Genomic DNA, 25,999 nt, shown 5'->3' on the forward strand with positions numbered 1-25,999 from the left:
CTTGATAAGTCATCCCGCAAGCAGTAATGCAGATTACTAGATATTAAGATATTACCAGTTAACACTAAAAAATTACCCAAGAAAAAAAAATCTTAACCAAGTGTGGGATTGATCGTGCTCGCTTTTAGTTTTTTTTTGTGGAAGCTCTTCAAATCTAGCATCCCGGGATCTTCCACTCAAAATCCTAAATCTTCTTGATTTTCTGGGGATTTCTTATTCAAACTATCACATATAAATTGTTTTTTTTTTATTTCTGTTCGCCTGCTGAGGTAGGGTTGGTGGGAGGGTGGTTATTCTCTGAGTATCTACCTTAGTTCTACCCTGGGTGGATATCCATGAACCATTCAACATTTTTATTCACTTTCACCAAGTTAAAGATAATTTTAATTCAAAAATTAATTCAAAATTATATTTAACTTGGTGGAAGGGAATAAAAGTGTTGAGCGATGGTCTGTGACCATGACTATCCCTCCAGGGTATAACCAAATAAGACATATCACAATAAAATCAGCCACGATTCATGTCGACGGGTAAACACAAGAATTTTAATTCCAGTCACCATCAGAATAAGCCAGTCTTGCGGGAAATAAGCTAATATGGTAACAGTGGGAAAAGTGTCAATACAATACAGTCACTACAGTCAGTGTTATTGAATCATTGTCATGCTGCAAGTGCTGCACGCGCATTCCAATCTTTTTGAGTTTGCAGATGCAATTGTGAACACATACAGATGTTATAAATCATATATTTAAATTTTTAACATTAAAATCTCTCACGACCCTAGAATTTTGCAACACGAACCCATTTGGGGTCACAAACCATAGCAAAAAGGCCTGGCTTAGAGTATTAGATTTCCACTTTCAGAGTATGCAGAGGGGTATGTTGAGCTAATAAAGCATTATTTGACTGCTACCTCTACTACTAGCAGTACCCCTACTGCTGTTAGCACTAATATTAATAAGCCTTAAGGTATTAATTTGAAATATTCAGAGACTGTTGAGGAAGACGTTGGATTAAATCACAACATAGTGTAAGCGCACCCAGGCTCTCCAACTAACAAATATATAGTTTCTGGAAATGGTATTAAGTTTTATTTTTCAAGAAAACATGAGGATGTGTAAGTCCAAATTAAAAAAATACTATGCATGCATCTCTAAATTTTCAAATGCACGTATGCTATTAACAGTTGTTGAATTTTTCCTGCAGCATACAATAAATTTCTGCAAAAATAATCCTGAATGTAATCAATAGATAGATTGCCCGATTTGCAATCCTTACCCCAAAGCTGTGGGAGCATCGCATCCCTGGTGGCATAGCTATAGCCTGGTGGCATATCTAAAAATAAGAACTTGTTCGCATGCTGACCAATGGTGTACGTTGTGTGAATACCGATTTCCTGATTCAATACCTTCAGCAACTTCTGGTACCCAATTAGAACTGAGTCAACTCTGGCTGAGCTTACAGATTCATACTATTCACTCCTGTCCTATGCCAAATAGCCAGCAACATCGGGATTCGAGACTCTGACCTCAGGATTTTAAGTCCAGAGCGCAAACCACTCGGCTAATACGGCTGTTTGACTAGTTCCAACAAACTAACAATTTTCAGATTCCGATCAGTGTCGAATCAGTGTCGATCTGGAACACGCTCCCAGAGTTCGTACGAAGCTGCCACTCGTTTGGTATGTTCAAAAATTATGTTAGAGATTTTCTAGCTAGTAAATAATTTTGTTTGTTTGTTTTTTTTGTTTTTTTTTTGTCTTTATTTTTTATTCCGGTTTCCCTTGGAGTTGATGTCTCTGGATTGAGTTGGATATTTAATTGAGTTGGTGAAATCATGTGCTACCCCCTGCCTAGCTTGTCATTTTTTGGAGATTATTAAGGTGGGCGACTAAATTTTTGGTTTTTGTTTATATTTTTTTGTTGTTGGTATTTTTTTCTCCCCTGTTCTTTCCCGGCCATGGAGCCTTATGGGGGAGATTGTCTTGAAGTAATTTTTTTGTTTATGGATTTTAATGTTAAATAAAGAACTCAGAACTAAAAAAAAACAGAAGGGGTACCCGAAAAGAGCAAGGGGAGGTGGCCACCTTTCAGCTCGTCTCCAGCATCACCTCAACATACTTCGAAAGTTTAAACTTAATACCCTCAGTCGTTCTTTAGATATTGTTGATATTCCCTTTTTGACAACCAGCAAGCATATAGTGTGTTTTGGTTTTCTTTGGTATACCACTCAACTCTTCTTTAAAGTTTCAAATTAGTATATTAAGCATTTTGGAGACTCTGGATCAAACATTTCCTCTTTTCCTAATAAAAAAAAATCTTTTAGGCTATCAATGGATAACTTGCATAACTTACAGCTCTTGCCCTTGGGGCTCTGGGGTACTGTCACCCCTAGAGTTATAGTTACATAACGTTTGGACTCTTTTGGAAAAAAATTCCTGTCTCAAAATTTTTGATTAGATTTATTTAGGGAAAGGGGCTTGAGGGCTGGTTATCCTCTCATCATTTTTGGCTCTTAAGAAAGGCACTAGAACTTTCAGTTTCATGTCGAATGAGCTCAGTCCAAATCTTATACGACCCCATATAAAGTGCCTCTGGAAACAAAATAAATTATTAGAATATAATACATTGAAGCTTTATAGCCCTTTACTATGGGAAAGGCTACAGCGTTGCCAACTGAAATCTGGGAATTATACTTCCTTTCAGACACAAAAGAGATCAAAATGTCAAAAGTTTATATCTCAAATCAAACATGCTAAGGATCTATAAAAAAAAATGTTGTTTAATTTTTACAAAATTAAATTAACAAAGTATTTTGACATTGGTGATAGCAAACTTGAAACTAATAAGCGAACACAAGATTCCAAAGTCAAAACAGTTCAGATATAAGTTTCATGAATATTGTTCAAAACACGCCATGCTGAAATCTTAATTATGAACAATTTTCAACCTCTATGACTGAAGAACTTAAAGTCTGATTCTAGACCTGTGCCTACCGAGGAACAAAATTCTGGTCCTTTGGCTTTTACCAGCCAGGGCAAAAAATTTGGCCCCCAAAAAAGACTAAAGGTTTGACACTTGGGCCCGTGCCCACCGAAAATTTGGAGTTTGATCCTTAGACATTTACCTACCAATGGCTAAAAGTGAATTCCTTAGGGCCGTGCAAACTGAAGACCTAAAGTCTGATCCTTTGGCCCGTTCCTACCAAATATTTAAAAAAAGCATAAAATTCACGACAACAATGTCCAATATCAAAATGCAACAAGTCTATTTTTAATGAAAAGTGTTTTGATTTCCCATTTATATATTCTTTTTAATTTCTATTGAATTTTGTAGGCTGATAGAATTTTCAACTTGGCATACAACTGCGACGTGAAAAAGATAAATGATATTTGTCAGGACATCGATTTGTCTGAAACAAATCAGTTTGGAGCTAATGTTCTTCATTGTCTCATAAGAAGTAAAAAACAGGACAAAAAGAAGGACACTTACTGGGCTCTTATGAAGAGGTTAAGCAATGATGAACAAAAAAAAAGTCTGATTACCCAAAATGATAATGATGGCTATTCACCACTTGATAAAGCTGCATTTGAGGGTGACAGTATTACACTAAAACTGATGTTGAAAACAATCCTTAATTTATCAACTGAAATTCCAAAAATTCAAAAGGATAGAACACTTTTACATTCAGCTGCAGCCGGTGGCCATATTAGTAGTCTAAGGATAATTTTAGAAGAGGCTGGTAAAGCTTGGAGAAAAAAAACAGATAAAGCTATGTTAAAAAACAAAATTCAAACTTTTTTGGATGAGCAGGATCTAGATGGTAACACTGCCTTACATCTAGCTGCAATCTATAGGCACTGGTCAGCTGTAGATTTCTTAATTGACAGGGGATGTTCTTTGACAATTCTAAACAACAAAGGGGATCCTCCTCTAAATTACTGCTTAAAACTTAGCCGTTCAAATGAGAGTTTGATTAAAAGACTTGATAGTTCTATTCAATATATCACCAGACGACAAGATCACAGAGTTAAGCGAACAAAGTTAAAAATGAATTTTACAACCTTAGTGAGTCATGACAAAGGAAGCCACAAGCTGGGACGAGAAACATCGTGTGAATCTTATATAGTTATGTTGGTACAACATTTGGACGAAAAACACGCTAAAGAAATTTTATTTCATCCCCTGTGGCAAACTTTTGTTGAACTTAAATTGCAAAGGCTACGTGGTTACTGCATATTGAATCTATTGTTTTATTTATTTCTTTTGGGATTTTTTACAAGTTTTTGCTTTAGCAATACTAGCCCTACTACTAATATTGATACAAATAGAACTACTAACTTTACCGCTAACTTTAATGGTAACAATGCTGAGTTTACTTTAGCTATTCTATCAACGTTGTTTATAATACCCTGTCTTCTTTCATCATTCATTTTTTTGATTTTCTACCTATTTTCACACTTCCAGTGTTGCACTAAGCAAAACGCCAGGGAAACAATATCAGGAAAAATCGGGGGGAATAAGCAAATAATCGGAGAAACTAGGGAAAGCGAAGAGCGTATCCTGTTGAATGAGATTAACATAGATCTAGTGAATCAGAGCGATTATTTGCATTCAAGTTTCAAATTACCCATTTATAATTGCAAAGTTCGTCTTCTTTCTTGTTTTTATAACCTAATAGTTTACTGTTGGATTATAAAAATAATTTGGGGTGACATAGGAACTCCGTCAGAGAAGGCATTTATTCTTTTTGGACTGTGGTTTATATTCTTGAAGAAAATAAAGGTATTTTCATCGCCTGGCCTGTATGTAATGGTCTTTTATAAAGTTGCTTATTCCTTCTTAAAGTTATTTGCTGTTTTTTCATCTCTGTTTTTGGGTTTTATATTTGCACTTCAACTACTGCAAAAAGTACCATATGGGTTTATTGCAAATAGTGCGATTGGCCTTGCAATGATATCAGGAGAATATGGTTACAGCGAAAAATATGCTCTTTTGGAAGATGGCTTTGCAAAATCATTATTTCTCATTGTGGTATTTCTGCTTGGAATTGTCCTTATGGCTGTCTTTATAGGCCTTTCAGTTCGGGATGCAAGTTTATTGCTAAATGAGGGTAGATACCACTTGACTAAAAAGAACATTCAAATGATATTTATTGCAGAAGATTTTGGAAAATGGCTGGAAGCGCTTGGAATCTGTTTTGTATCTGAACAGCTTTCAATTTTCAACAACTTGGAGGAGCCTTCCATTGAAGTGAGTTTAAAGCAAGCTACACGCAAAGACCTACTTTTTGAGTCTAAAAAATGGTTCCAAGCTCATGTCCAATACTATTTGTTCAAAATATTCGGTGTTACATTACAAAGGTCTTTGTTATACAGAAAGTTTCCCATTTCTAAAATTTTACAGGATGAAATAGAAACATTCTTGGTTACGAAGACTCCTAGCCAAGAAAGCTTTGATCCAAACTCCCAAATTTGAGCGACAATTTACTGGATTTATGCAGATGCGTCAATAGGAAAGGCAAACCAATAGAATTTGTAACAATTTCTCAAATTCGCCTCCTCAAATTACAATCGTGACAATCTTTAATATGTTCTAGACACAGATAAAAATTGATTATTAAAATAATCATATATTAAGTTTTTCACAGGATTTAGGGTATAGTTTTGCGTCCGAATTAATTAGCGACTCTGAAACTTTAACCGATCCGTCAGGGTCTAAAAAGTACATTTCGTCATGTGAATGTGGTTCAGATCATATTCAGTGGTCTGTGATGGATGTACCGATAAATTAATTTGGTGATAAATTTGTCCAGTTATTTTTGAAGCTGAAAACATTGCGACTATTTTTGGTTCGATCATCGCTTACGTTGAAAGAAGCTAAAACAAAACTTGACTTCGAGTTTCGTATTTTTTATGGCGATTTTTAGAGAGCAAGTGATGTCCTGTAACAGGCCAAACCAATTCATGTGGAAATTATTGAGGCGGCACTTAATTTCGACCAAGCAGGCAGCAACCTCCAAATAAATCACATTTTTGGCTAGTTTTTCAGCGGAAAAACTAAAGACTTCATAGTGAATACACACAATGTTGAAGGGCCTCTATGACTTGTAATTAACTCTTGCCCAGTTTACGGTATCTTTGTAGGTTTTTACAAGATTTGCACCACAGTTTGTTGGCATCAAAGATTGCAATGTCATTTGTCTTCGAATGTAATATTTCTTTCTTCTTCACTTAAATTTTTGACTTGTTCCGATTCTCGCTGTCACTTGTCTTCTAACAGCACAATTCTTTGTTCTTCACTGTCATTGTGATGCATTCTGATACTCACAATTGCACGTCTTCTCATGCTACAATTCTTTGTTCATCCTTTTCCTTTTGAAACGTTCTGATTCCCGCTGTTACATGTAATTCTTGCAGCCACTTATCTTCTAACTGCACACTTCTTTATCCTTACTGTCGTATATTTTCTTACTATAAATTATTTTGTTCGTCGTTTCCCTTTTGATTCGTTCTAGTCTTCATTGATACATTTCTTGTAACCACATATTTCTCTATTCTTCCGTTTTGTTTTGAGACGTTGTAATTCTCGCTGCCACTTATTTTTCAACCGTACATTTATTTGTTCTTCAATTTCGTTTTTGATTCGCTACAATTCTCCTTTCCACAACTATTCTAGATACACATTCCTTTACGCTTCATTTCCATCTATCATTGCTTCAGACATTTTTTTCCTTTGCCTTAGCTGCTCGGAATGGTCTTGTCACTTTTTGTTCATTCTATTTTGTCTATGTTGTTGGTCTTGGTCTTGTCTTTGTTGTTCAATTTCACCGGTGCATTTACATTTCCAGATTGTTCTCTTGATCTTGTCTCATTTGATGGTATAGTTCATTTTCATCTTACGTTTTTGTCCTCTATTATTTTTTTTTTTTTGCCCTCATCGTGAGCTTACACTAATTTATGTTACTGTCCTCTAGATATTATGAAACTGCTAAAAATACATTTTGAAATTTACATCACCGAATATGAACACATAAATTTACATATTTCGAGGTTTTGATTCTTCAGATTCTTCTTAACTGTTTGAAAATCTAAGTTCCTTGCATCTTCACTTTCAGTCAACATAATTGCTGAACTACTCAATCTGTCCTAAATCATTGTTGACATCAGATACTTTTTATTGGTTCTAGCCTGGAAAATGATCTCTCAACAGAACCAACACTTGCATGAATTGTTAAGAATATTTCAAATTTCAAAAAGAGAATGTTCATTTTTATGGCAGCGCGGGGATCTTTCAACCGCTGTCCCAGATTGAACTCAATCGTTTAAATCACCCTTTACCCGGCGGCCTTGTAGACGATAAGCTGCTCTGACACCATTTTAAAATAATGAAGAAAATTCGGAAAAGTATTAGGTGGATTTCGTTTTTTGTTGTTTAAAGTTTGTTTGTTGTTTTAAAGAAATGCCTTGCTTTATATTTTTCTGTTGTCACGCCTAAAGGTTACATATAACATTCTGACATTTCTAAGATAACTACCAAAGCCGTTTGCTAAGCTATTATGAACGGATAGCTCAGGGGCACAACGTAAATAAGAAACATTAAAAGTTTATTACACTCACACTACCCTAATAATCCCCTCTTAGCAACAGCTTAGGAACTAACCTACTAATGCCCTTAGCAAATAGCAAATAGTTTCGGACTATCATCTCAGAAGTTTGAACAAGTTTGTTAAAGGAATATTTTGAATTGATAAATCAACTACTGATATATCAATGAATTTTCTTACGCATATGGAAGGAATTTATATAAAGTAATTAAGTATGAAAGGAGATTAATTGCCTGCTAGACTAATGAATCGAAATTTATTGCTTAAAGTACAACGATATTAATTCCTGGAAGCTTCCACAATTTTGTAATGATATTTAAATTTAAACAGAATTACTATTACAGAATTGAATTTAAAACAGAATTCCAAAATAACTTTAAACAGAGTAACTGTTTAAAGAATGTTTTCTTAAGCAAAGTGCAAACCACACTCTGGCCTTTAGAGAGCTGGACTGGGCATTAGTATCTCTCTTATCTGTGATAATATCTGTTCGTATTAACTGTCACATGATTATCAATCTTAATCGCGAATCCAAAATGGCTTTGGGAAAACATGTTTTAAAAGTTCATTTCTGTTCGCTTGATAATTGACATAGTCTTACTTTTGTGTCATTTGTAGAAATGTTTCAGTTGTATATTTTAGTCAAGTTTATTTTGACCTATATTCATTCAGTTTATTCAATAAAATATAATTTTGTGCAATTAATTTTAGCATGATGGTTGTAACATAAAGTTTGGGGTAGATGAGAGGGGATTTTAGTCATCTGTCACTCATAGATGGTTTAGCAACTGCGATGATAGCTTTTGCTAAGTTTTTTACTGAGCCCAGACAACTACAATAAGCAAGCATAAATAAAAATTAAATTTTTGATAGTCAGTTTGGCTCAGAAAAGGTTTATCAGAATATTATGCCAAACATTGCCTAGTTGAAAATATTAATGATGCCTTAAGAAGTGGAGAGATTTCGATACAAATTATTGTTGTTAGTAACTCTATCCCACACAACATTTGGGGGGCTAAGGGTTGCACCTACGAATTTTTAAAAGCAAGTGCAAGCAGGGTTTGTTAGGTAAGCATTTTGGGTTCTGTGACAGCTCAATCATGTATATCCAAACATGGAAAATGAATTCTTTTGTAAAAAAGCAGAATTACATCGGGTTGCCGATGAATATTATGATTTATTTTTTTCTCTTTTTGCGCTTTTTCCTTTTTTTATTGTTCTTCTGAGCTTTCCTTCTTGTTTGTATTTTTTAAACGTGTGTTCTGCTCATTTGGTTATTGTAATTTTATTCAACTTATGACTGTACATTGGTCTGTTGACCTTCTATCTATGATTATGCTTTAATTTACCTTCTTTGAATAAAATGAATTCATGAAAATAAAGTGCTGCGAATAAAGAATATATATAAACAAAGTATTCAGAGTCTGGTGATCGTCCCCGGAGAAAAATCACAAGCTAATATCTCACCAAATCAGAAAATAACAAAATTCATATATTTAATTTTAAAACAGTTTAAACAAAATTCATTCACAGTTTAAAACCAAATATCTCTACTAAATGACTTCCTTATCTTCTTTATGTAGGGAGCCCAGTCTTCTTTTTTTTTACATAAGGAGCCTTTCTCAGCTTTAAGATGTTATCAATATTAAGCCATGTAATGATCCCAATTTTGATTTTAACCTAATTAATAAATTTATTTTTAGAAATAACAGTCAGGCATAAATATCGAAACATTACACGAATTTATTATAATAGAATTAAACTCATGAAAGATTCTACACATGTGATACAGCCTTTCTAAAAAAAAAAAAAAAAAAAAAAAAAAAAAAAAAAAAAAAAAAAAAAAAAAAAAAAAAACAGAGCTTCATCCATTGTGCTGCAATACGTTATTGCCATCTATTTCAAAAACGTAATATATATTTGGATTGATGTTTCAAAAATATTTGATTTAGGATTCAGGTAGAATTTAGAATCTTGAAGCAAAGGAAGTTATATTTGACTGCTATGTAAATAGAAAAGATTAGCTTTGTAGTGATAAAAATTTAAACTGGTTTAATCATTTTTTTCCTTGACTTATGAAGTGGGAATAAATGTAACGGAAAACACACAAATCATAAACATCAACAAATAAGAAGAAACAATAGGGAATTCTTCTCGAATTTCAGGGGAATTGTATATTTTACTCAATATTTTGACCCTATATCCCATGGCCATCATCACCAAAACATGAATATGTAAAAGAACAGAGACTTAGTTCAGCTAAGTTCAGATCGGTCATTATTGAACTTCGACGAAGCAAGGATTCTAGGACTGTTTTTTGTTTAAAAAAATCGTTTTAATTTTAATAGCTGTATGTTATTGTAATTTCTTTTCTTTAATATATTTATGTTTTGCTTGGACGATTGGAATATCTGGTCGACTGTATAAACGTTCAATATAGGATTGAAAAATTCATTCAAATATAAAATTCCGCTGTCTTGCGAAAAGAGTTCCCTCTTGTTTCTTTTTGCTTGTTGATGCTTATGAAGTAGGAACAAACTTCGAATGCTGCAAAATTTCTTTTAAACAATTTGAAAAAAAAAACAACATAAATATATAAGCAGTATGCAACTTTTCCTTATAAGAAGATGCCATTCATGAATAATTCTCCGTATTTATAAGAAAAACGTTTTTTGAAACAAAACAATATTCACTATTTATAAAGTTTGCAAATTTAAATATCTTATCAGCTTTACATATTTGGGACTTCGATCTAGAATAAAAAGAATAAAAAATAAAGTCTTTAGCCAATATCTATTAGCCAGAAATAAGAAACTTGAATATATTGCCATCTATCCAGAAAGATGTGAGTCTTCCTCATTCGAAAATATCCTGGCTAGAGGCTAAAGATGCAAACAGAATTCCAGAAACACCCCGGCACTGGCCGTCTATAGCCTTTGGAATGTTGTCAGTACGGGAATATGTGAATGCATTGGTTTATTTTGATAATAAGTCAAGTCGAAGATATAATTTAGTTGTCAAATGTCGAAGAATAATAACTTTGAAGGATCACAAAAACAAACTGGTCGAACAGTTTTATTCCCTATTTGACCGCGGTCAAGTATGGCTCTGAAAATTTGGCTCTTCAGAAGGCAGTCGAAGATTTGTTAAAAGTAATCCGGAACTGTTTTAAGTTTTAAGTTCCGGAACTGTCAACGGTTAGTTTTAAGTTCCAGATTGAATTAAGGCTCTTCTTGATTGACATCATTCACCCTGTCAGTAGCTTTTTTGTAGGTTGATCATTTTTAGACAGCTAGATATGATTAGACAACCAACATGATTGGAGGGTCTTTAAATTTTTTGGAGGTTAAGATTAGTTATCCAGTCAAAGTGAATGATTAGTTAAATGGTTAGTTAAATTATTTATCCAGAGTGAATGACGTCAATCAAGATGAGGCTTAGCGCAAAAAATTAGATTCTATCCCAGTTTCTAGGACTTTAATGAACGAAAGATTGAGATGGCTAGGAAAGATCTCATGTATAAAATTTGGCAGATTGCCAAAGATTGTGCTTTCTGGCTCCATCTGGAACCAGATTGTGTTCCATCTGGAACGAAAGGAAAAAGAAGTCGTCCCCAAATCGGGTCAGAAGGGATTATAAAGAAGAAATTAAGGCAAAATGAAACTTCTTGAAAGGAGGTGAAGAATGGTAAAGTGTGAAGCTTTGGACAGGCTGATGTGAAGGAGGAAGGTGCACAGCTGTTTTGATCTTTGGCGGTTTAGTGCTGCAGTAAGCTGTTAATGGTAATTGCAGTAGTATTTGCTCCTCAATTAATGTAGGGATGCGAGTTAAAGCTCGAATACTGCAAACGTAATTTTAAATAATTCAAAAAATCTTAGGTATCACAGAAAGTGAAATTGGAACAAATTGAACCGTTGCTATTAAGGCAATCCTTAATTTTATTCACACTTAATTTTAAAAGAAATCCAACAAATTCTAGCGACAACACTGTTTTGGAAACTTACATTTATGATAAAAGCCCAGCCCTTCGGTGAGATTTTGCAACATTTTGTCTTGCTCTCAACTGGGTGACGGGCTAACATTATCAAACAGAAAGGAGCGTAGTAGTGAAGTTGTAACCAAACGATTTACAGAATTATTTTAGAATTAATGTATTGGTTTTACTGTCAATCGGTTTGTGTTATTGCACTGAAACTTACCGAAATAGTTATCAAACAGTTTATGGTAACAAATGGTAAGTAAGAACCTATCCAATCTAAAAGTAGCTGAAAACCTAAAAAAGGGGGTTTGATATAAATGAACTCATTAAAAGAATTTCAGTTTTTTACTGATTTCAACTAAATAAAATTTATTCAATTCAAAGTTATCCATCAAAACCCACAAGTTTGAAATAATTTGCCTTAATTTAAAGAAAAGGGGGTTAGACAAACCCGAATGATCTTGATGAACATCGCAATATCAAATTCGGCATGCTAGGGAACCCTACTATAAGAATATCAAGCTCCTATCTGCAAAAATGATAAATTCCGATTTTTTTCCAGAAACAGAGATCACGGGTGTGTTTATTTGTTTGTTTTTTTTTTTTCAGGGTGGTCGCAATGAACCAATGGTCCTTGAAAATTGAGAAACAAAAAAACACCTTGAACGAAAACTAAAAGTTTTAGTACCCTTTTCAAGTATCTTGAACAATTAAACCACGAGAAAAGTGGCGTATTCAGGTATTTTGTAGTCCAAAACTAAGCTTTACCCCAAGAGGGCTAAGTTGCTATATTGAAAATTCTGAGACAGTCAATTGATTTAAACTATCAAAATGCTGTTTATTGAGATTCCCAGCTGCAGAGGAAGTAGTGCCTCGCGACGACGTAATCGTTCTTAAAAAGTCAGGGGGTTCATTCGAGATCAAAAGATTAAGATTTAAATTCATTTTGTAATTTCATTTCACAAGGTTGTCAAGGTTCATTCACTTGATGTTGCGTAAAATTACGCACAGTGATCAGCCTCATTGTTTCTCCACCTCAGCCTCATTGTCGTACAGCCACACCTCAAATTTACGAGGATAGCTCCAAGGCTTAAAAAATAGATTCTTTTTATCATTGTCTTTTCTTTTTAAACATATTCAAATAAGAATAATTTTATTATAATCAGGTTTATCGAAAATAAAATTAGCTTGGGCTAAGTATAATTGTTTGAGACGAACCCGCTATGCAGTAGATTAAAAAGTTCAAGTATCTTGATGGTATTGTAACATCTGACGATTCGGCCAATATTGATGCTGGTGGTCGATGAACGGCCCCATTTGATGGTGGAGCTGAAATAGATATTTCTGGCCGTTTTACAGAGACTTGGAGGTACTAATAAGTTTGAAAAAATTACTGTGAACCAGAAGTGATATTCCAGTCTGAAGAAAAGTTTGTATTCGGCCTGAAACTATCTGAACCATATTACTGTAGGGTTTTAAGTTATGCCCAATCAAGGTGAGGACAAGAACATTAGATGTACTTGACTATCACTGCGTCCATTAAATTCCATTTACAAGTAGTCGTGCCAGGATTTCAAATATTAAAATAAGAAGTCGTTATGATTTACTTAAAGAATTATGGCTGATCGTCAGCAAGCGTCACCAAAAGGTCACGCTTTGTGACGGCCCCAAGGCATTATATATATATATATATATATATATATATATATAGAAACATCCGAGTATTTGATCCATAAGCATTCTGGGAAAGATGGAAAATTAAGAAAATAATTTGACTGAATTTTGAAGAAGACTTGAAATCTCAAAAGAATTATGGCTAATCGTCAGAAAGCATCACCAAAAGATCACACTTTGTGACGTTTCCAAGACACTATACATAAAACCACCCGAGTCTTTGATGCAGAAGCATTCTGGAAAGAAGGAAAAATAAGAAAATAATTTGACTGACATTTAAAACGGACTTGGAATCTCAAAAGAATTATGGCTGATCTTCCGCAAGCGTCACCAAAAGGTCACACTTTGTGACGTTTCCAAGACACTATATATTAAACCACCCGAGTCTGTGATCCAGAAGCATTCTGGAAAAGAAGGAAAAATAAGAAAATAGTTTCACTGAAATTTAAAGAAGACTTGGAATCTCAAAAGAATTATGGCTAATCGTCAGCAAGCGTCACCAAAAGGTCACACTTTGTAACGTTTCCAAAACACTATATATAAGACCACCGAGTCTGTGATCCAGAAGAATTCTGGAAAAGAAGGGAAAATAAGAAAATAATTTGACCGAAATTTAAAGAAAACTTGGAATCTCAGAAATTCTAAGATAGGTACTCAGAGAGGGTTAAAGCCTCAGTAAAAGATTTTAAGCGATACGTTTGCTACTTGTTCCCGTAAAAAAGAAGCACTTTGGGATGTGTTGTAAGCTGGTTAGGGAGGTATTAAAAACCACTTGGGTGAAATACAAATAATATTCTACTTAATGACCATAACATCCCAGACTATTCCGGTTTCGTCAATTACAACTAATTCACTTTCGTCAATTATGGTGACGCCCCAGCTAATGGGGGAAAAATCTGGCTAATAAAGCGAATCTATCATAAAGTTCAAAGTGAAAAAATATAATTTTCAAATAAGAATAAGAGTAGCATTGAACACATAGACTCAAACAAAAAGACCCTATCTGTGAGAGTCCTGTCGTTTCCCTTAAATTTTTACCCTTGATTGAAAGTTTGATTTGTCTAAGTTAAGGCTAATGGTCTTAATTTGTGTCCAATGCTATTTCTCCTATGATAGAAAATCATGAATAACTTCTGCGATTTTGGTGATTTTGAACTGATTTTTTTTTTGATGACTCTCGAGTTAAAAAGGAAAAAAATGTTGGTTTCACTTTTTCTGTATATGCTTTACCTATTGTGCAAAAAAAAGAAATCAAGTTATTTTAGTTTGGTGAATAAAAATTTAGTGGATGGGAAATGACAGTAGATTTTTTTTTTAGTTCATCCTGCCAGTATTTAAAAAAAAATGTTGGTTGCAGAATTGTTATATTTTTATTTTTAACGGTGCAAAAAATTATTTTTAATTTTCAACATTTTTCTTGCTAGAAGGTATGAAGTTGGCTCCAGAGGATAGAATTTTGGATCATATGTAGATTTTATAATCTACAACCATTACAGAAAATTTCTGATGTCTATCATAAATAGTTTGAAAGCAAAATCAGAAAAATACAATTTCAAAATGTGCTTACTTTTTACTTATTTTACCCCTGTTTCCGGCTTAATAGCGTTGTTCATCAGCCAATAGAAAAAAAGGCGGGATTCTTATCCAATTTTAGGCATTACGCCTCCAAGGCATTGTGTCTCTGATTAGTTGACTTGTCAACTGAAGTCAATAAGACATTTGAGATATGAGGAAGAAAATTATCAACAAAAGGTGGCTGAATTTAAAATACCGGTAAGTAAAAATTACATATACAAGTTTCATTCCCTCTTGTCCATTAAATAAAAAAAAACAAGTTTTTTTTAACTGCATGTAAGGAGCGACATTAAAACGAACAAAAATTATTCCGTTTATGAAAGGGGGTAGTCCCTCAATGTCCCGCTCTCTACGCTAAAGTTTGACTCTTTCTCACAACTATACTTTTTAAAACAATAAGAAACTTTAGCGTAAAGAGCGAGGCGTTGAGGAGGGGACTACCCCTTTCATATACGGAATAATTTCTGTTCGTTTTAAGTTTTAATGACGCTCCTTACTTGAAGTTAAAAAAAACTGTTTTTTTTATGTAATTTCTGAACGTTTTTAAATTAATGCATGTTTTGATTTGGCTAACCGCACAACGAAATTTGCATATCTTTTTTTGTCTAAATGGCTTTCTCATATTTTCGTTCTGACGATTTTGAAGAAAATGGGGTGGGGGAGGAGGTCTAGTTGCCCTCCAATTTTTGGTAACTTATAAAAGCACCTAGAACTTTGTATATTTGTATTACATATATGAGGGGGTTTGCCCTTTCGTCAATACCTCGCTCTTTACACTAAAGCTTAAATTTTCTCCCGGTTCTTTAAGAATGACCCTAGAATCACCAAGTCCGTAGAATATATAGTTGAAATTACTTTAACGGAAAGAGCGAGGTATTTAGGAGGAGATGAACCCCTCATATGCGTAATAATTTCTGTTCGTTTTATGTTTTAATGCTGCTCCTTACTTTCAGTTGAAAAACTTCTTCATTATTATTTTTTCAGTGTTTTTTTTTTAATAATGCTAGAAAATCCTATGCCCCTTCATTGAATTTCTTTTCCCCCGTGACAAATTCCTCTAAGTAAAGATCCTTCAACGTAGCTCCCTCCCCTCTACCCCCCCTCTCAGCCAAAACCCCTCAACCGTTGACTTTTAATTAAAAGGAATAGTTGTGGGAAAAGTCAAGTCATGGCCAATTGTAGAAAAAGCCAAGACAGATTGTCCAATTAAGTGGGCATCAGGTCAAGGTAAACACTGATCAAAGTTTATAACTTGTAGCCCCTCCCCCGGGAATTATGGGGGAGTAAGTCGTCCCCAAAGACATCTTATTATGTTTTTTGACTATGCTTAAGAAAATGGCTATCTCAAAATTTTGATCTGTTGACTTTGAGAAAAAAAATGAAAGTGGGAGGGGGCCTAGGTGCCCTCCAATTTTTGGTCGCTTAAAAAGGGCACTGGAACTTTTCATTTTCATTAAAATGAGCCCTCTTGCGACACCCTAGGACCAATGGGTCGATACAATCACCCCTGGGAAAAAGAAAACAAAAAACAAATAAACACGAACCCTTGATCAGTCTTCTGGCAAAACAATTCTATGACTTTTAGGGCGTGTTTCCCCCTTTTTTCCAAAATAAGACAAATTTTCTCAGGCTCTTATCTTTTGATGGGTAGGACTAAATTTAATTAAAATCCGATTCTTTTGACGTATTTATTAGTATCAAAATTTCGTTTTTTAGACTTTCGTTTACTATTGAGCCGGGTCGCTGTTTTGTTTTTCTATGGTTCTTTTCATTTTTTTTAGAAAGGTGCTGCTTGGAGAACAAGATAAAGATAATTTGTCAAATGGATCGAAAATTTCAGAAGAATTTTCAGCAAATCCTCTCATAGACGATTCAAATAAATTGGGAAACGGTGGTGGTTCTTACGGTGTTGATTGCCCCGATACGAATACTGAGATAGACTTATCTGGAATTCCAGATGGAAACTGCATTGTGAATCTAAGGTATTTCCTTGCTGAAGTAATTTCAGCATTCAGACACAAAATCAGTTGCGATCACGGAAAATTGATTATAAAGCAATTAGAAAAGAAAGGCCTGAAAACTGAACTGAAAGTTAAGTGTAATAAGTGTAACTGGGAAAAGAGGATTAAAGGTGAACCAGAATGTCCAGCAACAAGCGTAAAAGAATATCTTTCAAGTTTTACGGACCAGACACAGGTTGCTTTTTCCGAAAAAAAATCAAGTCTTAAAGGCTGCTTGAATTCGAAGGCTGTTTGGGGAGCCATGGGTAGTGGAGGAGGGTATTCTACACTGTGTGAATTCTTCGGGGTGCTTGGAGTGAAACCAATGTCACGAATAGTTTATTCCCGTATTGAAAGGCAGCTTGGTAATGCTTGGATGAATAGTTTATCGGAAATTTTGCTAGAAAATGGACGAGAGGCCTTAAAATCAGCCATTCATGATGATAGGTATAAGGAGGACTCATACTGGACAAAAGTGATATGTGATGGAGGCTGGAATAAGCGTAGCAAAGGACACGATTATTCGGCCAAAGGATGTGTTGCAGTTATCATAGATGCATTTACGAAAAAACTGTTATATGTTGGCATAAAAAATAAATACTGTTATATATGTTTTTCTTCTGCAAACGCCAAAGTAATTCCCAAAGATCATTTCTGCTTTCTGAATTATAACGGAAATTCAAGGAGCATGGAAACAGATATTCTAGTTGAAGGCTTTCGTTCCAGTGAGGAGATGCACGGATTACAGTTTTTAGAGTTTATCGGTGACGGTGATTCCAGTGTTTTTTATAAGCTAAAACAAAGTGTTTCCTACGGTTCCAACATACGGAAACATGAATGTGCAAATCACGTCACAAAAAACTATACAGCCCATCTATATAATTTGTGCAAAAATAAAAAAGGTTTGTACACAAAATGTCTTCCCCGAGGAATTATCCAGCAACTGACAAAAAATTTAAGGGGTGCGATAAAAATAAATTCTGAAAATAATGGAACAGCAGAAGAATTGAAAATCTTGTTAAAAAGAGGTCCGTACCATGTTTTCGGAAACCACACAAAATGTGATTCTGGATGTCCTAAGATTGCTGAATTGACCGTGAATAGTAAAATAGAAGATCGGTGGAATAATTTTCCCCTGCACGTGTTTGAAGATGTTATGACAGAGGTCGATATTGTGTGTCGAAAAGCAGAGCAGCTTCGAAATGACGCAACTACAAACTTAGCTGAAAGCTACATGTCAGTTGTTGCTAAATTCATCGGAGGAAAGCAAATAAGCCGGTCTAAACGAGGTTCATATCATGCAAGAGTTCATGGAGCAAGTCTTGCTTATAATTCAGGTCCAAAATGGCATCAATTAGCTTGGAAAAATATTTTTGGGCTTAGTCCTTCTAGCGTAACAAAAAAATATTGTAATAAAACGGCTAAACTCCGTGTAATATCTAAACGTAATTTGACCAGTTATTATAGTGCTCTTGGAAGAAAACACGTTGCTAAGTTAAAAAATAGAAACTATAACTTTGGTAATCGTGACTATGGACCAAATTGCAATAAGCCAGACATGACTTCTGATGAAATGAATTTGGCCATACAAAAATATACTGACGAGAATTTAAAATTGGATTTTGCCAGTATAAGCTGTTTGTTCAACAGTACCAAGGGCCAATCCAAAAATGACACTTGGGTTGAAGAAAGATCTAAGAGAATAACTAGTAGTTACTTCCACAGAATTGCAACCAGAAAAAACAGCACCAGAGTTGCCCCAATTGTTAAGCAAATTCGAAACTTGGGACCTAGATTCTGCTCTGCCCTAATGAAAAAGGGCTTAGATTTAGAAGTAGTGGCACTAGAAGCATATGAAAACAAATTCAACTTAAAAGTCGTAAAGGGAGATCAAATAGGACTCAGTGTGCATCCACAGTATCAGTATCTTGCTGCATCTGTAGATGGGCTGCTCCCTAATGGCACACCTATAGAGATAAAAACGGTGCATAATATACCAGAGTTCAAAACCATTTATGATGTGGCCCAGTCAAAAAATTTAGTTAAAGCATTTTTTCTTGAATTATCCAGTGAAGGTCTTCAGCTAAAAAAAAATCACAGGTATTTCGCCCAGATACAAGGCCAACTCGAGATACTGGATAAAATGGTATGCCACTTAATAGTTTATAACTCTATTGAGGATTGGGAAATAATTACAGTTCACCGATCGAAAGACTACTGGGAAAAAATATTTCCGAAGCTTGAAGCCTTCTGGAATGAATCCTTACTTCCTGAAATTTTAGACTCAAGGGTTGCAAGGAATATGGAAATCAGAGAACCTGTGTCTGTAAAATGTACAACAGCCCACCAACCGAAGGACTCAAGCTTGTCTCAAGAAATAAAAAGAGGAAAAAAAAGAAGGTTGAGTCGAGTTGAAGTGAACAGCAAGAAAAAAAACGCACAGAAGGGATCGAGGGAGAACAGTGAATTTACCAGGAACTCAATGCATGAAAACAGTGATTTTGAAGAAATAATTTGGTCTGATTTGGAATAGATAAATCTTCGTGTTTGATAAAAAAAAATGTGTTAAAAAATATTGGCAAGGAAAATTATTTTTTCCTCCATAAATTTCTGTCTCATTCTTCGTCAATGTCCAAAAATAATGAAGTTTCTTATCTGGTCTGAAGTATATTAAATACATTTAATACAAACAATTTTAGTTTTTTTCTTATAAATTTCTTGTATGTTACTTGGGCTTAGTATTTGTGATTTTTATAGTTTTTCCTACAATTATTACGTTTTCTGTACAATTCGTTCATTTTTGGTATTTAATTAAAGCGTCTTTAAGTTTCTTTCCGAAATCTTGTGCATCTCGCCCTAACACAAAATAACGTTAATGCCCTAATCTTATTACAAGGAAAATAGCTTTCATCTTATTAATTCCAAAATACTGACAAAAAAAAACCACTATAAAAATCAAGGTGACTGGAAAGATATTGAAAATGAACTGAATGTGTAATGTATAATTATTTAGTGTTTAATATACTAATTACAGGAAACATCAACAATTAAGGTTTACAGATTCTATTTAGCGACAATTTTTTATTTTGGTTTACGGTTAGAACGGAACTCTAGTCGAACTCCTATGGGCAGTAATTTGTGTCCTTTTTGGTTTAACTTCAGCACTCATTTTAATTTTTAATCGTTTAGGATTTAATTATTTGTATATAGCAGTACCCATTTCTTTTATGTTTGGTATAATTATTTATTTTTATTTCTCTTCATTTTCAGTCAATTATGCATAGACAGTAATGTTTGACCGTTTCACATTTAGATCATTGAAGGATTTTATTTTCTGTCCGTCTGTTTCAAATGGCTCTTTAATTTTCAATTACTTAACTCACTAGCCTAATTGTATAATGTACATTCCCAGATTGCTATGAAATCACGATCTTGTATCAGACTTAGCAGACATCTGCCATGCTTGGGATACTTATGTCATGCTTGGCACAGATCATTCACTCTTAGTACTGTTCTCACAGTTCCGCTATGCTTGGCACACTTCTGCCATGCTTGGTACTAGCCACCTGAGGTATATGATTTCTGAGAGTGAAAAACCTCTCAAACATTCATCCTTTTTCTTTGGGTAGTTTACTTTTGCATGTGCGGACTGTTTGTTTTCGTTGTTGTATTTTAATGGGGGCAGATACGATGGACAAGGGTTTTTAAATTCGTTTTGGGAAATCCCAAACTTTTTACTGTTATCGCTTTTCTTCTATTTCAATAAAAATTCTTTTTTATGTGCTTTAACCCGTATGCGCCTGAGAGGCTATATTTCTTCCAAAATAAGTTCATTAGTACGGGTATGCATTGAGTTTTTCGTTTTACACAAACTTTTCCTCTTGTTATCTTCCCAATAAATTAGTTTTATTTCCATCAATTCTGTTTATGTGCTACTTTTTCATAGTAAATTTATGATGGAATGGCGGATTAGTCTTCTTATTTATTTAGCAGGATGAGATTGAGGAGCACAAAAACACAAACGTACGCAAACACAGGAACAAGTCTACACACACACATCAAATTACCAATTACGCACTTATTGTTTGATGCAAGCTGTGCTAGAGTTTTGTTCGCAGGAATTCTTCAATTCAATTCAATCATATATATTTAAATAAAAACACATAATTACATGTACATAATCTGCCAGGAAAGCACAAAAGTGCTTGACTAGGGCAGAAACTTAACTAAAGAATAATTAAACAATCAACTAACAGAAACAACGAATCAACTGGATTTATCAAAAAAGAAAAAAAGAGAAAAAAGGGGAGTGACGAAGAGAAAGAAAAGAAAAAAAAAAGAAAATAAAAGAAAAGATCGAAAAGAGGAGGACCGCATGATATTCAAATCTAAACAGTATTTCTGGAACGACCCTTCACTGCTCGCTTGAAGGTAGTAAGGTTATTTGAGTTCCGGATTTCCAAGGGGATTGAATTCCAGATAGCTGGTGCATATCCGTAGAAAGTCCTTTGCGAAAGCCAAGTTGGGTATCGCACAGAAGATTCTACTCCTGGAGGTAATCATACATTCTTTCATGGACTACTTTCTCATAAATCTTCGAAAAAAAGGTAAAATAGAAATGGATCGGTAATTACTCGGTTCATTTTTTGACTTCCCTTTGTGAAGGGGTAGCACTCAGGCTAATTTAAGTCTTTCTGGAAAAGTTCCCTCTTCAAGTGATAAATTAATCAGATGAGTCAAAATAGAAATAACAATTGTTTTTGTTGCTTTAACGATACTTCATCTACTCCACAGGATTGTTATTTCATACACATAATTATTTCATTTATTTCATTTTCATCACAATTTGTAAAAAGGAATTCAGAAGTAACATGACGAGGTTTAAGTTTGGGGACTGGTGGACTTCGAGAACTGAAGATTAAAAGAAAATAGCCAGGTGGGTGTTTCACCCACCTGGCTAACTGCTTGCAATTCTCAATACCCAAGGGTTCTCCCAATAGTCAAACAATTTTCATTTCCAAACGGACTCGGTCTCGGTTGAGGTTTGGGAGGGTTCACGCTTTACATTTCAAAACAGACACCCATCTCGAAAATAAAAGATTTGTCTACTTTTCGTACAAGTTCTACCATTTGCATTCAATGCACATCGAATCAAAATCTCTGAGCGAAAAAATATAGGATTACCCTTTAAATTGATGTGCAAAAGAAAACACTATTTTTAGCTCAGCAGTGGGTATATTTTCTTTTACATAACCTGTTCATTTAAATTAATCTCCGTAGAATCTAACGTGCTTTTGCTAAACAAACATCTTTTGTTTTTTTCTCCCACTTGTTTATGTTTTTGTCAAGTCTCATAAACGAGTTTGCTATCGAATAGATACTAGCAGTGGCGTTATTAAGATTCTTAGAATCTGTTTCAGAAATTGGGCGGGAACAAAAGAGACCATTAGCCTTAAACCAAAATGTATTTTTAGAGGCGATAGAATATAGCCAACTGGGGATTGTGAGTGTTTCATCTATCAATTACCTTAAAAAAAAAATCTGAGCTTAAAACTGTACTGTTTAAAGCAAGTGCGGAACTTTCAAATTGTATCCGCATAAGAGTTTGGAAAGGTATTCGACAGGTGGTGTTTCATCCCATCCTCGTTATAATTATAGTGTAGTGGAGGCCCAAAAAAAGGTTGTAACTAGTTTCATTTTAGAGGCCTTGATCTGTCGCTTGCTAACTATGCAGATGACGTGTTGAATGTAAGTAGGACGTATGCTGGTATAGAAGAGAATTTTGATATTTTAAGTTATGAGTATAAACAGATTGGTCTTAGATTTAACCCAGAAAAGAGTGAAGTTGTTGTAGTAGGAAAGTCGGCTGGTCGTTCATCTACTGAAAATACTCGCCTTGGATCGCATCTTTCAAAGCCTTCGTCTAGTATTACTTACCTTTGTTTGCCATTTGGCTCTAGTTTAAAGCATACTAGGACCCTTCTGCTTAAGTTTTTAAAGTGAAAGACTGCGCAGGACGTATGGACTTCTTGTTTCATGTAAATCCAGGTATAAGCGGGCAATTCTAGGAAGGATATACAAGGCGTCTGCTGTGCCCCATCTACTAGTATTAGCACCCTTTTGGGAACTTTTTAGTCAAATTGAAAAAAACAGCTATTCGTCGACTGTATTTCCGTAATGCGAAGTTCCTCTTAGGTATCCCTCTATGGAAGAGCGATCGAAGACTTGTGTTTAGTTTTGATGTAGCGCAACCATTTGTAGTCATTGAAGAACGCCGGTCTAGCTTTATGAATACGCTAGATCGTGAAAATAGTTTACTGAGTGCTTTTTTGCTGTAAGATTTAAGTGAATGTATCTTTTCTTTTTCATTTTGTTTTTTGTTATTACTCCAAGTTAGCACTATGCGTGTCTTTTAGGCAATGTAATAATAATAAGAATAATAATACTCACTTAAAAAAACTTTTTGTCACATTTTTATTGTGCTAAAGCATTGGCCATCGAACTTTCAAGTAACTAAGCAACCATGCAGGTTAAAAACCTTTGTTTTTGCTATCTAACAAATTAGGAATATAATACTTGTTTGTTGAAATCACACAATTGATTTTTTCCTTCAAATATACAATTCTTACTTACATTAGCAAAACAAGAATCTAACAAAAATTTTGAAACAGAAAACTATAGTCCAGGTTGAAGGATGGCACTGTGTTTGATCATCAACAATGTTTTTAATATCGGGCTTATGCGTAACGGCCATTTAAACGGAGTTGCCAAAGGTTCGTCAGTCGGCTAGTTGCTATGTATTTTTAATGAATTTTATATAGGAAAATGGAATCTTGCACAGATATGTTGATCTGAACAATAAATTCACTTGAAAACTAACCAAAACCAAATTGGTTGTTTTTACTTAGGAGCAAAAGGTCAAACATTTTCATTGCTTGAAGTGAATGACTTTGATGGAGGGTCGCTTTGAAAATCAACAAGTTCAATCCCACTTCAGTGACAGTATTGAACTATTCAGTATCAAATTTTACAATAGGAATCATGACATACTATGCTGCAATCGAAAACCTCTGAAGTATTAGAAGCGTTGATTGAGTAAATTCTTCAAGTCTGAAAGACTGCAATACGTTTTTTGTTGTTAAATGGAGGCCCTGAAAGCCTTTGCAAGTCAAGGGTCTGTTATAAATAAGCAAGTCTTTGTATCCTTGTAGCACCCTTGTTGTAGCACCCTTGGAAAGGGTGCTACAGCTCCAATTTGTTTGTGAATGAGACAGCATCTGCAATGGTTTCATCAGTAAAAACATTGCTATGCTAAAGTTTCTACGCTAAAGTTTGACTTTTTGTTCCAATTATTTAGTAATGACTTCTGAATCACAAAAACCGTTTCATTAGAATAATAAGCTCCTTTAATAGATCTAAAAAGCTTTAGCGTAAACATAAAGGTATGGACAAGAGGCTTAATATAAATTAATTAATATAATATAATATAATATAAATTAATATAAATTAATGGACAAGGGGCTTAAATAATAATTTCTTTTCATTTCAAGTTTTAATGCTGCTCCTTATCTTCAGTTGAAACTTGTCTTTTTGCCTGGCTCTCCCCATGGAAAATTCCCCTCCCTCACTGAAAATTACTCCATGGAAAGATCATCCCACGTAGTGTCCCACCCTCCACCATAAAAATTTCTACTGAAAAACGTCTGTATACTTCCCAAAAACCAATACTATATGTAAGCAATGGGCAAACTTCATAGCTTGCAGCTTTTTCCACCTGGGCCTGTGGGTCAGGTCATCATCTAAGGCAAGGTTATTAATTTTTCTACTATACTGAAGAAAACGACTATCTCAAAATTTTGATCGGGTAACTTCGGGGGAAAATGAACGTGGGACAGAGGCTAGCTGCCCTCCAGTATTTTTGGTCACTTAAAAGAGCACTAGAATTTTTGATTCTGAACCAACTAGGTTCTCTCCGTATCTTCTATGACCACTGGTTCGATACGACCACCCCTCGGGGAAAAACAAAACAAACAAATAAACACGTATCCATGATCTTCCTTGTGACAGAAAATTCGAAATTTCACGTTTATTTACATAGGAGCTTGAAACCTCTTCAGTATAGTTCTCTGGTATGCTGAATCTGACGGTGTGATTATCATCAAGATCACCTGATTTTTTGGGGGATTTTCCTCCTTTTTCAAAAATTGGGCAAATTTTCTCAGGCTCATAACTTTTGACGGGTAGCATTAAATTTGAGGAATTCTGCATATTTTGAATACACATCAAAATTTAATTTTTTGGGTGTATCTATTGTTATCAAGAATCTGTTTCTTAGAGTTCCGGTTACTATTAAGCCGCATCGCTCCTTAATTACAGTACTTTACCATGAACTGTTTGATTCAGGGCGTTTCATAGAGTATCCCTTTAGAAACATGGTTTTTATATATACTATCTCTCTAATTGGAATAACCATCTTTCATCTCATTTGATGTTTTGAAATGAGTAGATTTGGGGCCAAAAGGATAAATACAGTCAAAAAGGGAAGAAGAAGGACCAAAAGGGCTACCTTTAATAATTTCCATTTCACGAGAAAAAGACACTACAACAAGCCTTTTTTTCCAAAAAACCCTCCACCTAATATGCTAAGGTAATTAGTTAAACTTGATCAGCACCTTTGGCTCTAGTTTTATGGGCACATACAAAAGAGGAGGGCTTGCAGCAGAGCACAAACGATGCTCTTAAGGGCACAGTGACAGTGACGTCATAGAAATTAGGGATAGAGGCAAAAATGTAAATTCCAAAATTTAGCAGGAACATTTTTTTTCATTCCTTCTGTGACAATGTTAAAAGAACGATGTCTTAATGAAAACACCGAGAAGCATATTTTTCAAATATAGAAGGGGTGAGGAGGGCAAAAACATTCAGTAGGGGGATACAATTTCCCCTTCCTGCCTTTGAAGTAAAGAATTACCGTATCATGGAGGGAAAACACTCATTTTCACACCTTTCTTGTAAAATTAATGCCGGATAAAACAGTAGCTGGTGAATTGCAGGAATTGTGGAGGGCAGTTTTTGAAAATGATTTTTTCCAAGAAGTGATTGTCCGTGCTTTTGGTAAAGCCTAGGCAGTCATAGGTTTTGGTCAAGTGATTCTGTCAATCAATAG

General features: G+C 34.6%; 1 protein-coding gene across 3 annotated transcripts in view; it reads left to right on the forward strand.

Annotated features, from left to right (window-relative positions):
* Nucleotides 1–25,999, forward strand: part of LOC136043944 (uncharacterized) — a 101,412-nt gene that overhangs the window by 39,732 nt on the left and 35,681 nt on the right. For 2 of the 3 annotated variants that reach the window (XM_065729013.1, XM_065729014.1), the window contains exon 3: nt 3,336–10,004. The exons of the other annotated variant lie outside the window; for it this stretch is intronic. In XM_065729013.1, the coding sequence (XP_065585085.1) occupies nt 3,336–5,477 (2,142 nt within the window). In that variant the 3' untranslated portion in view covers nt 5,478–10,004. Of the gene's footprint in view, nt 1–3,335; nt 10,005–25,999 lie in introns of those variants that run through there. 3 annotated transcript variants of the gene reach the window in all.

This window comes from Artemia franciscana, chromosome 2, assembly GCF_032884065.1.
Source record: "Artemia franciscana chromosome 2, ASM3288406v1, whole genome shotgun sequence".
NCBI lineage: Eukaryota > Metazoa > Arthropoda > Branchiopoda > Anostraca > Artemiidae > Artemia > Artemia franciscana.